This window comes from Quercus suber, unplaced genomic scaffold (genome assembly GCF_002906115.3).
Source record: "Quercus suber isolate HL8 unplaced genomic scaffold, Cork oak 2.0 scaffold_60, whole genome shotgun sequence".
Taxonomy (NCBI): domain Eukaryota; kingdom Viridiplantae; phylum Streptophyta; class Magnoliopsida; order Fagales; family Fagaceae; genus Quercus; species Quercus suber.
In genome coordinates, this window is record NW_027069525.1 from 692,156 (window position 1) to 707,485 (window position 15,330).

The 15,330-nt window shown below is 40.3% G+C and overlaps 1 protein-coding gene across 1 annotated transcript; it reads left to right on the plus strand.

The window, feature by feature from the left end:
- Window positions 1-13,838: 13,838 nt before the first annotated feature.
- On the plus strand, window positions 13,839-14,696 carry LOC136067139 (uncharacterized). The gene is made up of 2 exons (XM_065772492.1): window positions 13,839-13,979; window positions 14,490-14,696. Exons 1-2 carry the CDS (start codon window positions 13,839-13,841, stop codon window positions 14,694-14,696), a joined length of 348 nt encoding a protein of 115 aa, XP_065628564.1.
- The last annotated feature ends 634 nt before the right edge of the window (window positions 14,697-15,330 follow it).

Consider the following 15,330-nt stretch of genomic DNA (forward strand, 5'->3'; position numbering starts at 1 on the left):
AATTTCACAATATCTTATTTGAAACTCATTTTCATGATTTAAAAAATTGAACTGTTAAAAAAAAAAAAGGAAAAGGAAAATTCCAAGCAAGAACTAGATTTGACCCTTAAAGTTTTAAAATATCAATATATATATATATATATATATATTTATTAACTAAAAAAGGAAAAGGAAAATTCCAAGCAAGAACTAGATTTGACCCTTAAAGTTTTAAAATATCAATATATATATATATATATATATATTTATTAACATCTAATTTTTTATTTTTATGAAAGAAAATCAAAATTGACCCAAATTGAGAGAATAAAATACAATATATTTTTCCTTTAAAAAACAAAATAAAAATAGATTTTATGAATCCTTGACCGGATTGGACCTCAATAAGCCCAAACTCACTCATATTACATATGATCTAGGCTAGGCCTGCCCAAATTTGCAAAATACAAAGAAACCAACAGAAAGACAGACCTGCCAAACCAAACCACAACTCTTCTTCATTGTCGATCATTTTTCTATTTGGATTTTCAGGATTTAGGATTTTTACCCTCTGTTTGGTTGCTAAAATTTAGGATTTTTACCCTTTGTTTGGTCATTGACATTTTTATATGTTAAAGATATATTAGCCCATTAGCATAGACCTAAGCCTAACTTTACTTTGTGTGCAAGCCAAGTCTCTTACTTGTACTAGAAGTCTATTAGTCTAGGGTTTAGTTTACTATATATACACATGTTATGGTTTATTATAATACAATATTTGTACTACACTCTAATATAATATTGATGTAGCGCTTTAGAGTTTTCTCCATGGATGTAGGCCATTAGGCTGAACCATGTAACCCTCGTATGTTATTGTGTTCTATACTTTATGCTTCCACTTCCACATCCATACTAGCATATTCAACATAGTGCAGCAATGCTAATATTCAACATTATATATTTTTTCTATACTGTTCAGGAAGATGAAATTGAAACAAATCGAACCATGATATTTAAGGTTTAAATTCTCAATTTTTTGAACGAGTTTTGTAGCTAAACAAATATATTTGTGTTACAATGTTACTACTACATATAATTTGCAATTCCTGTTGAGATGGTGTCATGCTTCATAGAGTTGATAGCTATGCTTATGCAGGCCATTGTGGGCATATAAATTGTGACTGACTGTTGATCAAACAACCTTGTATTTATTATCTGTTAGCAATTCTTCTAAATCTTAGACCATTTAATCATGAGCACTTCTTTTCTATGTTTTTAGTTTTATTAATACTTTATCCTTCCCATTTTTGACAATCAAATTTTTATCCGCGTATATAGATTGAAAAAGGAGGAGCTTGCATCATTTACACAATCTGTTGAAGGTGTTTTGCTAGCTGTTGAGGAGTTTGTAAAATTAACAACTTAATGCGATTGTGATTTTTTTGTTTTTTGTGATGCACTTGAAGCATAGAGTTTCTCTATTCATAAATTGATAGTTGATACTAGGTTAATATCTCTTCTTATTATACTCTATGGTTTTTTTCCCCCTTTATTACACAAACACAAAAAAAAAAAAAAAAAAAATCCAATATGTTATTTATTTCTGGAGTTGTCCCAGATTTTTTAAAATTTGGATTGCCAAACATAGGAATATATGATTTAGACTCAAACCCTAAATAACTACCATTTCTTGTGATCAGATTGTATTGAAATTGTGCAACATAAATGTGTATTATCTATACTTCTAAGAGGATTGACTCTGTTCCTTATACACCTACTTGGATAAGGTGGATGCAGTTTTGTAAGGTGTGACTAGGTGCCATCATCAGAGGCTCATTTGAGACTAATTGTAAGACTTTGTGGTATAACAAAATTTAAAGATAATTATTTTGAAAGCTAACACAAATTTTGTCTTTTAGATTTATTGGTTGATGAGAAATTTCTTCAAAATTGGTTGGCACTGATAACCAAGTATTCAATGCAGATGTTGGTCATGTTGGAGTAGGAATTTGTCATGATATATGCTTCTCTAAATTTGCTGCATTCCTGTTAAGGTAAGAAAAATACTAAAATTTTGAACAGTTGTAGCGATTAAAAACAAAAGAGACATGCCTAACATGTCTTCAATCAAAATGTCTAGTTTTTAGGAGTTATCTTGCAACTATACAAAGTATTTTCACGCTTTCATTTGCTTATCCCACTTGGAAGACCAATTTTTTAGTCGTTATTACATAACATGTGTTTTGTGAAATTTCTTTAGACATGTGATATGTAATATTTAGTCTTGATTCCCACCTTTTCTCATCCTATTATAGATCTGCATATCCTTTATAGGACTTGATAAGGATAAAATCATAGTATACAAGGCGTTCCAAATCAAAACCGTTGGTCTTACCTGTAATACGAGGTCTACGGCTTTAAGTTGACGAGGTAAATATAAGGAGGGTGGAAAGCTAACGACCTTAAAGCTAACGACTCCAATATAATCTTGACTTGGCCATCATGCATGAGTACATAAGGAAATGTCTTATATCCCATGCTTAGTGTTAGTCTCCTACAAGGAAAGGATTCCGCAGTATACGCCCATGAGGATTCCTATAAGGAAAAGACTTCTGGCCCAAGGAAGAGATGTCAACCTTCTACTACTATAAAAGCCCTAATATCCTCACAAACCAAGGTACGCATAATTCACCCCAGCTCTGGTATTCTAGAGTTGTGAACAAGAGATTTCTCTAACTTGACTATCAAAGGGTATTTGTCTAGTACCACACCGGTACTCCTCTTAAGGTCTTTAGCTTTTGTGTTGTGCAGGTTCTTGTCTGGAGCACGGGAAGACCGTGTGGCTTACTGGTGATTTTTCAGCATCATCAGTTGACGCCGTCTGTGGGCATTTCTTGCGATTTGTAAGCCATATTATTGCTTCCCAGACAAAAGAGTTACATGGTACTCACTCACTCAACGACAACCACTAACGAATTTAAGAAGAGGAACCGCCCACGATTGCCCTCGAGAGACAAGTTCAAACTCTCGCTGCTACCGTGGAACGCCTCACCAAACAAAACCACGATCTGGAAGAATAGTTATGCTAGAAAAATGCAACATCGAATAATCAAAGAGAAGATCAAGAAAGGACCAGCACAAAGAAGGAACCAAGAGGGACCTGAAGGTAGTAACACCCCGAGCCGACAAGAATGATAGGAAACCAGCCATCCCTTCAACTTTGATATGGGCCCCCCTTACATGGTTGTAAAGATGTAGTTGATGAAGGAAAGTATGGACCTTATAATGAACGCCCTCAAAGGACGGGTGTTTAGCAACCTCGATGATTTGGTCCATCAAACCAATTCGCCATTCACCGCCTCCGTCAACTCTTTCCCCCTATTGCAGAAGTTTCGCATGCCGCAAATAGAAAGCTACGACGGAGCCAAGGACCCTCTTGATCACCTAGAGACTTTCAAGACCTTAATGCATCTTCAAGGAGTAGCAGACGAGATCATGTGTAGGGCTTTCCCTACAACGTTGAAGGGTCCCGCGAGAATTTGGTTCAGCCGGCTGATGCCCAACTCCATCAGCACTTTCAAAGAGCTGAGCACCTAATTCACTTCGCACTTTATTTGGGGGTATAGATGTAAAAAGTCTACTGCATGCTTGATGAGTATCATGCAACGAGAAGACGAGATGTTGAGATCTTACATAGCCCACTTTAATAAGAAAGCACTCTTGATCGATGAAGCTAACGAAAAAATACTTGTAGCAGCATTTACGAATGGGCTGCGGAAGGGTAAGTTCCTATTTTCACTATATAAGAACGACCTGAAAACTATGTCGAATGCTTTATAGGGCCACCAAGTACATGAATGTCAAAGACGTGCTACTGGCTCGCGAAGAAAAACCCAAGAAGAGAGAGGCAGAAAGATACCCAACAAGAAAGAAGGCAGAAGATGGCGAGAACAGGAAAGTGAAGGGATGATAGGCGCTCTAAGCCCCCTACAAGAAAATTCACAAGCTTCACCCCACTAACCACCCTAATCGACCAAGTCCTAATGCAGATCAAGGACGAGGGATCCTTGACTTTCCCTGGAAAGTTGAAGGGAGATCCCAACAAGTAATCCAGAAACAAATACTGTCGTTTCCATCGCGACCACGGTTATGACACAGCTGATTGTTACGACTTGAAACAGCAGATTGAAGCCCTCATTAGGCAAGGGAAGTTACAGAATTTTGTCAGTAAGGAAAGAGCAAATCCGCTTCCTCAAGAGCAAGCTCCCCAACGAGACAACAAGCGTCCAAGACAACCCTTGGGAGACATAAGGATGATTATGAAGGGCGTAGCCGCCAACAGCTTATCAAAAAAGGCTTGAAATACTTATCTTAGAATGGTTCAGAACGTCTGGCTCACAAGCATCATCCCAAAGATGCCGCGAGTCAACAACCCCATTATTGGTTTCTCGAAAGAAGATGCTCGACGTCTTCACCATTTGCATGACGATGCGCTTATCGTTAGCATCCAGGTAGGAGACTATAACACGTACCGGGTCTTGGTCCATAACGGAAGCTCTGCGGATATTCTCTACTACCCAGCATTCCAATAGATGCAGATCAGCAGAAAGCGACTAGTTCCAACCAACGTTTCACTTGTCGGGTTTTGAGGGACCAAAGTGTATCCCCTAGGTGCGGTCACGTTACCCGTTACCATTGGAGATTATCCTCAACAAATCACTAGGGATGTTACATTCCTTGTGGTCGATTGCTTCTCTGCCTACAACGCCATTATAGGGTGACCTACCCTTAACTCCTAGAAGGCCATAACTTTGACCTATCACCTGATGATCAAATTCTTCATTGAACATGGAGTAGGGGAATTGTAAGGGGACCAAATAGCTGTGCGTGAATGCTATATTGTGATGTTGGAAATAGACGACCATTTACAAATCATGAGCATAGAAGAACAACGAACAAGGGCAGAACCCGTAGAAAGGCTCGAGAAGATACCCCTCGATAACTCCAAGCTGGACAGGACCACAAGGATCGGCACTTTTGCTAGCTCGACGGTTCGCTCAGCACTTGTAGCTTTCCTTAAGGAAAATCAGGACGTGTTCGCCTAGAGTCATAGGGATATGCCCGGCATTGACCCTTTAGTCATGGTACACAAGCTAAATGTGTCAACATCTTTTCCACCCGTTCAACAGAAGAAGCGAGTCTTCACCCAAGAACGAGATCGAGCAATAGCAGAAGAAATTGGCAAGTTACAGGAGGTTGGCTTCATTAGGGAAGTATACTATCCCGATTAGTTAGCAAACGTGGTAATCGTCAAGAAAGCCAATGAGAAATGGAGGATATGTGTAGACTTTATAGATTTAAACAAAGCATGCCCCAAGGATAGCTACCCTCTCCCTTGAGTCGACATACTAGTAGACTCTATAGCCTAGCACCAGCTACTGAGCTTCATGGACGCCTTCTTAAGGTATAATCAGATCGGGATGGATGAAGCGAACCAAGAGAAGACTTCATTTGTTATCAGCCAAAGGCTTTTTTGTTACAAAGTGATGCCATTCGGCCTTAAGAATGTGGGCGCAACATATCAGAGACTCATGAACAAGATGTTTGCAAACCAAATCGAAAGGAATGTTCAGGTCTACATCGATGATATGTTGGTAAAAAGCCGAAGGGAGGAGGACCATCTAAAGGATCTTGAAGAAATATTCGGCACCCTTCGCTCCTACAACATGAAGCTCAATTCGAGTAAGTGTGCATTCAGAGTGACAGTGGGAAATTTCCTAGGCTATATGGTATCCCAAAGAGGTATCGAGGCCAACCCAGACAAAATCAGGGCCATAGTAAAGATGGCCCCCTCGAAGAATGTAAAAGAAGTGCAGAGTTTAAACGGTAAAGTAGCCGCCCTAAACATGTTCGTATCAAGGGCACCGGATAAATGTCTACCCTTCTTTCGCACGTTGAAGAAAACTTTTGAGTGGACTACTGAGTGTCAGAAAGCATTCGAGGCGACAGATAAATGTCTACCCTTCTTTCGTACGTTGAAGAAATCTTTCGAGTGGACTACTAAGTGTCAGAAAGCATTCGAGGAGCTGAAGGCTTAGCTCTCTTCCCCTCTGCTGCTAAGCCTTTCACAACTAGGGGAAGAGCTTTTTCTCTATTTGGCTGTCTCTCTGGCAGTTGTCAACGCGGCCTTGATTAGAGAAGAAGACAAGGTTCAAAAAGCCATGTACTATGCTAGCCGGGCCTTCTGTGGTGCAAAGGAAAGATATCCACCCATAGAGAAACTCACCTAAGCTTTAGTTATGATAGCCCGTAAACTCAAGCCATACTTTCAGGCCCATATGGTGATCATCTTGACTGATAAGCCCTTGCAGAGGGCGATAAGCAACCTCGAAGCTGTTGGTCGATTAACACTATGGACGATAGAGTTAAGTGAGTTTGACATTCAATACGGCTTGCGCATCGCCATCAAAGGGTAGGTTGTCGCCAACTTCATAGCAGAGTTCACCAACGGGGAAGACGGGAGCAAACAAATGACAATACATACGAATGGGTCATCAAACAAGCAGGCCAGGGGTATAGGTGTCGTTCTTCTCTCTCCCAAAGGAGACCAGGTCGAATGTATGGTCCGCCTCGATTTCCCTACCACCAACAATGAAACGGAATACAAAGTTTTAGTAGCTGGGCTTGATCTCGCCAAAGCTGCAGGAGCTGTAAGTGTGGTCATTTACTGTGACTCCCAAATCGTCACCAACTAGATAAATGGAGATTATGAGTGTAGAGGCAAAAGAATGAAGAGATATTTGGACCAAGTAAGGAGGAGGGTAGATGAGCTGAAGGCCAAAATTATACAGATCCCCAGGGGAGCAAACTCGTCTGAGTAGGGTACTACTGGCCTACCATGCAGAAGGACGCTCAGGCATATGTCAAAGCCTGCAAAAAGTGTCAAAAGTTCGGCAATGTCATTAGACAACCTTCCGAAGAATTGATCCCAATGACAACCCCATGGCCATTCGCCCAGTAGGGATTAGACATCATGTGGCCATTTTCAATAGCAGTACGACAGTTGAAGTTCTTGATAGTGGGTATAAACTACTTCACAAAATGGGTGGAAGCTGAAGCCTTAGCCACCATTACAGAAAGGAATGTGTGAAGCTTCGTTTGGAGGTTCATCATATGTAGGTTTGGGATCCCTAGAGTCTAGTCTCCGACAACGGGAAATAATTTGACAATGAATCATTCCGGGGCTTTTGCTCACAACTAGGAATCAGAAATCACTACTCCTCCCTCGCCCGCCCTCAAGCTAACAGGCAAGTCAAAGTCACGAACTGATCCTTGCTCAAAATTATCAAGACTCGGCTCGTAGGGGCAAAAGGCATATGGCTTGAAGAGCTGCCGAGCATACCATAGGCATACAAGACAATAGCACGAACTCCTACAGGAGAGACACCATTTCGGCTAACATATGGGAGTGAAGTAGTCATTCCAGTAGAAGTCGGCCTCACAAGCTATAGGGTAGACAATCATGATGAAATTAGAAATGACGAAGCTATACACCTACAGCTTGATCTAGTTGATGAGGTCAGGGCAGCAGCAGAACAAAGGCTTGCATGGTACTAGGACAGCATGGCTAAACACTACAACTCTCGGGTCCAGCACAGAGACTTTCAAGTTAGAGATCTCGTTTTATGAAAGGTCATAGGCACTGTTAGAGATCCTACCCAAAGGAAGCTCGGCCCCAACTGGGAAGGACCTTACCGAATCACATCGTGGCAGAGGAAAGACACTTATCACCTGGAGACAATGGACGGACAAAAGCTGCAACATTCATGGAACACCGAGCACCTACGGAAGTATTACCAGTAGAGAGGATGGCATGAAGAGCATGACTTACCACCTAGAGACAATGGACGGACAAAAGCTGCACTATTCATGGAACACCGAGCACCTACGGAAGTACTACTAGTAAAGAGGATGGCATGAAGAGTGGCACCATTTTATTTCTAGTTTACCTTAGTTAATTTTAGCTACACTCCTCAGTTTTTCTAGTTTCTTTAGTCTTCACTACAATAACTCTTTTTTAAGCCCAAAGGGCAGGTCTTCTTCTTTTAAAGAACTATTTTTCTACAAATGCATGATTTATCGTAATAAGAGGAGGTTATTCAGATATGGCTAAGGTGTTTATCTATAGAAAATTCAAGTCCATAAAGTGGACAACTCCATCCCTGAAGGGTGAAAGCTCATCATGTCTATAAAATGGACAAGCTAATAAATGTCCATGAAGAAGACGACTTTATGAAATACTATTGTTTACTCATATTATCGTTTGCAAAGTAGACGACTCTATTATTAAGTCCAAAAAATGGACAACTTCACCCCAAAAAGGTGAAAGCATTAAACTCATAAAATGCGTAAGTCCATAATGCAGACGGGTTGATAAAGTAGACAGCCCTAATACGCAGTCCAAAAAATGGACGACTCTATCTCATGAAGATAAGAAATTACTATTCAAAGCCCATGACGTAGGCAACTTCACCCCAAGAGGATGAAGTAATGTTAAAGTCCCTTGAAGGGACAAACTGAAAGTCTATAAAGTAGACAGGTTCATTAGTTAATAAAGTGGATGAATCCATAAAGTGGACAAGGTCATTGGAGCCGACAACTTCGCTAAATTACCATTTACTTAAAAATGGTCATTGAAGTTGACGGCTTCACTAAAATACCGTTTACTTAAAAATGGTCACTGAAGTTGACGGCTTCACTAAAATACCATTTACTTAAAAAGGGTCACTAAAGTTGATGGCTTTACTAAAATACCGTTTACTTAAAAAATGGTCACTGAAGCTAACAGCTTCACTAAAATACCGTTTACTTAAAAATGGTCACTGAAGTTGACGGCTTCATTGAATTACTGTTTACTTAAAAATGGTCGCTAGAGCTGACAGCTTCACTAAATTATCCTTTACATAAAGATGGTCATGGAAGCTAACGGCTTCACTAAATTACCATTTGCTTAAGTTGTCACTAAAACTGACGGCCTCATGAAAATACCATTATCCAATAATGGACGATCCTCCCAAATCAACAAGTTAGATGTCCATAAAATTTGACGAGATTATAAAATAGATGGATTTATCAATCCTAAAAATAAAAAGGGCAAGTCCTTTCCAGAAGAACAAAATTACGATTATAAAGTTTGCGAAATAGTAGACAAACCTATAACCGAAGAAACGGGTCCATAATCATGCACAAAAATGGATGAATCAATACTATAAAGTCTTGATCCATGGCTAAGCTGACGAGTTCAGCAAACGACCAGGAAATAACCATTAAGTCTACAAAGTAGACGCCCCTAGGAAAAAGAAGCACAAACACAAATGGCAATGCATACATGTTAAAAATGACGGATGCCAAGTACCACAAATAAGAGTAAATCACTTACAAATAAAAGCCCAAAAACAAAGGGACACTTAAAAATATTGTTTGTAAATTAAACAAAATATAACAGTTGCAAAAAATAAAGCTACGACTAGACAGCGGGAGCATCACTCGAAGTCTTGTTACTTTCTTGAACAGGAGGGTTTTCCACATATAGATGCTCAACAGACGGATTAGGAGTGGTGACAGGTGGATTCATAATAGGTTGAGCTAAAACAACGCCAACATCTTTAGGAGGAAAGGCACCTTCGAAGTCATCACCTTCGATAACAATGGTATCATTAACTGGTGTCGACGGTGTGGGATCATCCATGGTAATCCCAGATAGATCCAACTCAAGGAAGGCTGACGCAACTTGCTTGAGGCAATCATCAAACCTAATGCCGTAATGTTTAGCACAGGAATCAATGAATGAATCCGACTCCTTGAATTTCTGGACCGCGTTAGCCCCAGCCGTCTCCACTCGCTTATGAAGGGTTGACAACTCTTTTTCTAACTTCTCCTTCTGACTACCTGCCTCTTCCAACTTATCCTTCGTCTCCTTTAGGTTGACGTTCAAAAGATGGACGGCTTTCTTATACTGCCCCTGTTGGTCCATCAAGTTAGTTTTGTGCTTCCTAACTTGGGTGACAACATCCTCCTTGGCCACACACCGGTCCTGAAGTGCCTTTACACGTACCAAAGCCTGAAAAGGATATAATCGTCAGTTAGCAAACAAGAAAAAGATAAGATGAAAGTCAATTAAGGAAGGAAGCTTACCCGGGCTAGATCAAAGAAAGTTGATGCCCTCAAGCCCTCCGCCCCTAGTTGAGCACAAGGATCAATGTCTGTCGGTTTTATAAAAGACTCTACTTCCTCAATAGCATAGTCTTTGTGGGTAAGCAGGCAACAGAGTCCCTCAACAACGAGACTAGAGGAAGTCATCATCCTCTTCCCTGCACCGCGGCCTAACTTAGGGGGTGACTTCTTTAGGGGCACATCTCCAGGAGTGACGGCCACCTTCTTAAGAGGATGATGGTCCTTCTCGTCAGGTTTCCTCTTGACTAAAACCTTAGTAACGGCCTTGGGGACTGACAAAGACGCCAACTCCCCCTTAGCCTTCTTTTCCTCCTTTTGATGGGCAGTAACAACCCTTATCCTTTGCTTAGCTGCCTCCATCTCTGCAAAGATAAGAGATATGCATTAGGAAAATTGACGGTAAGAGCGAAAGTGATAGAACGATAGAAAAGACTACTTATGCCAACGAGAAAATTCTTCCAAATTGCGAGCTTCAGGCGTCAGTTCCGGGCCCCCGAAATATAAATGAAGAGTGTCAAGAGTGATTAGGTCCCGACACTTTCGTTGCTCTAAGGGGATGTCTAAAACCCTATGGATGAAGTCCTTCTGCTTTTTAGTTATGAGGGGGTGAATGTTGGCTAAAAAGAAGAACAAGATGACGACATTAAAACACTTCAAAAAAAATAATAAATAACAAAAAATATATATGATTAAATGCTGACGGGGTTAAAAGCTGTCGACTAAAACCTAAATCCCTGACAAGAGCCCAAGTATTGTCAAAGTGACCACGGGGCATTGTCTCCCATTCTTCTTGACGACACACCTAGTCTGTCCTTTCAACAAAAAAGTAACTACTCTTCCAGTCTTTGTTTGATTCTGTCATCTTAGATACTAATCTCAAATCCCTCTCCCTGATGGCAAAATTGTATGTTCCCTTAGAAGAAACAATGTGCTGAGGTCTGTAGCAATAGAAGAACTTGTCCAAAGAAAGCTGACGGTGTCCTCTGCTCAGACGACCCCATAAGATCTCAGCACCTATAAAGATCCTTCATGCATTCGGAGTGATCTGGCTAATAGACAACCCCAGAAAATCAGCCAGTTGACTGTGTAAAGCCGTCAGGGGTAGTTTAAGCCCCGCAGCAAACATAGCATTGTACATGCCGACATTTGCGATCCTTCCTGTATAGCACTTTTCGTTTTTCCTGGGGAGACAAATGGGGATATGGTCTAGGATTTGGTAACAGGTGCGCAACTCCTTGAAAACCCTATAACTCATCTTTGGTAAAAATTTATTGACGGCTTATTCCTCAGGAAGAATGAAGGGACGGTTACCTCCAGGACTTCCTGAAGTTCCCTCACAGGACTTCTCATCACCTTCATCTCCGTCACTATCCCTCTCCTCTACTTCCTCAACTTCACCCTTCTCGCTTACTATTTCCTCATCTCCCTCCTCAACTTCACCCTCCTCACTTACTACTTCCTCTTGACCTTCATCTCCATAATTTCCTACTTCCTCGTCAGGAGATTAGGCTGATGTTTCCCTCTCTAACGACCAGGAAAAGCTCTCAGACTCATGACCTAAATTGAATACCTCATCGTAGCCTGCTCCATTACAGACCGACGACTGATCACTCAATGCATCACTTGACATATAACTACCTACATGAGACAGATGGGGATATGGTTTGAGATTTGGTAACAGGTGCGTAACTCCTTGAAAACCCTATCACTCATCTTTGGTAAAAATTTATTGATGGCTTATTCCTCGAGAAGAATGAAGGGACAGTTACCTCCAGGACTTCCTGAAGTTCCTTTATAGGACTTCTCGTCACCTTCATCTCCGTCACTATCCCTCTCCTCTACTTCCTTAACTTCACCCTCCTCACTTACTATCTCCTCATCTCCCTCTTCAACTTCACCCTCCTCACTTACTACTTCCTCTTAACCTTCATCTCCATAATTTCCTACTTCCTCGTTAGGAGATTGGGCTGATGTCTCCCTCTCTGACGACCAGGAAAAGCTCTCGGACTCATGACCTGAACTGAATACCTCGTCGTAGCCTGCTCCATCGCGGATCGACAACTGATCACTCGACGCACCACTTGACATCTAACTACCTATAAGTAATGGATTCATTTTAAGAACCTAAGATGTCGACCTCATTATGAAGTTAAATCAATTGGAATAAAATACATACGAAGAGAGATAACTTACAAGTCTCTTAAGTGAGTGACAGTTTCGAAAGCAATGGTAGCAACACAAGCGACGATGTAGATGAGTTAACGGAACAAAGGCGACGAGTCTTCTCTCAAGAAATTAGCAAAGATGAAATAGGAGAAATGAGGAGGAAAGGCGAGTTATATATAAGAGGGAAAATGCACGGAAGACCAAGCGACGCCCTCGTCCAGAAGCGAAGCCAACTAGGATGCGCCACGTGTCCAAGCATTTAATAATGGCTGCTCGAGGAATCGCCCATAAATGATTTTCTCTCTTTCCTAGCTAAGAGGAAAATTAGCAATGAAAATACAACTTTATAACCTGTCAGTTTAGATTGGCGAGGATATGGAGTAAGGGACAGCTGATAAGGATAAAATCATAGTATACAAGGCGTTCCAAATCAAAACTGTTGGCCTCACCTGTAATACGAGGTCTATGGCTTTAAGCTGACGAGGTAAATATAAGGAGGGTGGAAAGCTGACAACCTTAAAGCTAACGGCTCCAATATAATCTTGACTTGGCCACCATGCATAAGTATATAAGGAAATATCTTGTATCCCACGCTTAGTGTTAGTCTCCTGCAAGGAAAGGATTTTGCAATATATGCCGATGAGGATTCCTATAAAGAAAAGACTTCTAGCCTAAGGAAGAGATGTCAACCCTCTACTACTATAAAAGTCCCAATATCCTCACAAATCAAGGTACGCATAATTCACCCCAGATCTGGTATTCTAGAGTTGTGAACAAAAAATTTCTCTAACTTGACCGTCGGAGGGTATTTGGCCGATACCACACTGGTACTCCTCTTAAGGTCTTCAACTTTTGTGTTGTGCAGGTTCTTGTCTAGAGCACGTGAGGATCGTGTAACTTACTGGTGATTTTTCGGCATCATCAGGACTCAAATATCACATTGGATTATTGCTTGTCATAAGTGTAGACTAAGTTGGTAAGGTATTGCTTGCTTTGCTAAGCTAAGTTCATTTTTGGCGTAAATGCACTTTTAGTCCCTACATTTTGAAGTTTTTCCATTTTAGTCCCTAAATTTTATTTTTTCCACATTTAGTCCCTAAAACCAATTTACGCTTTTTATTTTAGTCCTTCAAGCCCCATTCCGTCACCAATTAACGGGGGAACAGACGGGAGCTATAAAATATTATTATTTTTTAACCCTGGTGAATAAAATAAGAAAAAAATCAGATTCAAGCTCACGTGATAAATCACGTGAAGCATTTTTAGTGCACTTACCACCTACCTCTAGCGCGCAGGTAACGAGCTTCCCCAAATCAGACTGAAATCCCTAGCTCTCTTCCTCTGCCTCACAACCAACAGCCACCATCATCAACCTAAAGAAAATCCCACTTCTCTCTCTAACCACCACCATCATCATCAACCATCTCAAGATCCTCAACCATTTCGAAGCCCCTGATTAGATGGAAGCAAGCTCTTCAACCAGTTCAAGCTTGAGGAGGAGAGCTCCATTTAGGTGCTACTGTGATGAAAAACCAGTGTTAGTCGTTTCGTGGACACCGAACAACCCTGGCAGAAGGTTTTATGGCTATCCAAACTACTGGGTATTTCAATATTTGAGTGTTTTTTTAATTAATCATGTTTTTTCTACTGGGTAGTTCAAGCTTTTGATTTTGAATCATGGGGTTTTCGTGTTTTTATTTTTATTTCATTGGGGTTAAGGGAGGAGGGACTTTCTGCATTTAGTTCGTTTTCCTGGGTTTGGAAGCAATAATTTTGGGTTTTTTTTTTCTTGTTTTACTAAGCTGTTTGGTGGTGTAAAATATGCTGCTAGTAGTTTTTGACACCTTGTTCAAGAGGTAGGATTTGTGCATATAAGGGTATTGTTCAACTGTGCATATAAGGGTATTTTTTAAACTCAATTTGTTGACTGGGAAATATTTTCCTTTTGTTGGTTAGGTTAGTTTATTGATCTTCAATGGTAATGTTTGCTTAAAAATTGGATTGCTGTGGTTATATATAAACAACAATGTTTTTTCAATTTCATGTTAATTATACAGTCCTTATTGGTCATTAAGTAGCTTGATGGATAAAGAAATTGGTTTGCATTTCAGGTTGGGCGAAAGTGTAAATTCTTCCAATGGCGTGATGATGAGATATGTGATCGTGGTAAGGTGCTCATCCCAGAGCAAAGGCAACGGATTATCAGACTAGAGGCTGAGGTTGCAAGATGCCACAGGAGAGAGAAGTTTTACAATGTGGCTTTGGCATTCTTAATGGTGATATGTGGGATTTGTCTCGTTAATTGTATGGGTAGTTAGACAGGTAGTGGAAGTTTGATTAGGCTGGGAAGTGTGGAAGTGTTTATGCTTGGTTAGGTGGGTGGTGGAAGTGTATGTTTAGTTAGCATGTTTCATAGATGGGGGAGTTTCAATATCCTGTAATTGTTAATGCAAAGGGCTGGCAGTGTGTACATTTTGTGGTTAAGCAGTTAGTATGGATACACCTGCTGGTTTTTTTTTTTGTACCATTCCTGGAATGAAATGAATACCCCTGTTTTCTAACTGTGTTGTTCAATGTGGGGCTGCTGAAATGTGTTTATGAACTGTATTCATACTGGTTTCAGTTTAATAAAAAATAAAAAGTTAAATAACCAATTTGAAAAAAGAGATGTGAATATGAAATTTGTTAGTAAGTCTCAATTTCAAAGTCAGAGAGTAAATGATGACAATTCAAGGCATGTTGGCACAGACAGGCTACTTAAGTTGTTCAGCCATATCTTAAAAAATATCTATTAAACTTGTCCAAAAATATCTATTAAACATGTCCAACTTTGCATGTAACTGAGGTTTACTTAAAAGATCTACTTGAAATATCTATTTGGCATGACTTAAAAGATCTACTTGAAATATCTACAGCATATTGACAGATTGACAACAAAAATCCCAGTCAACA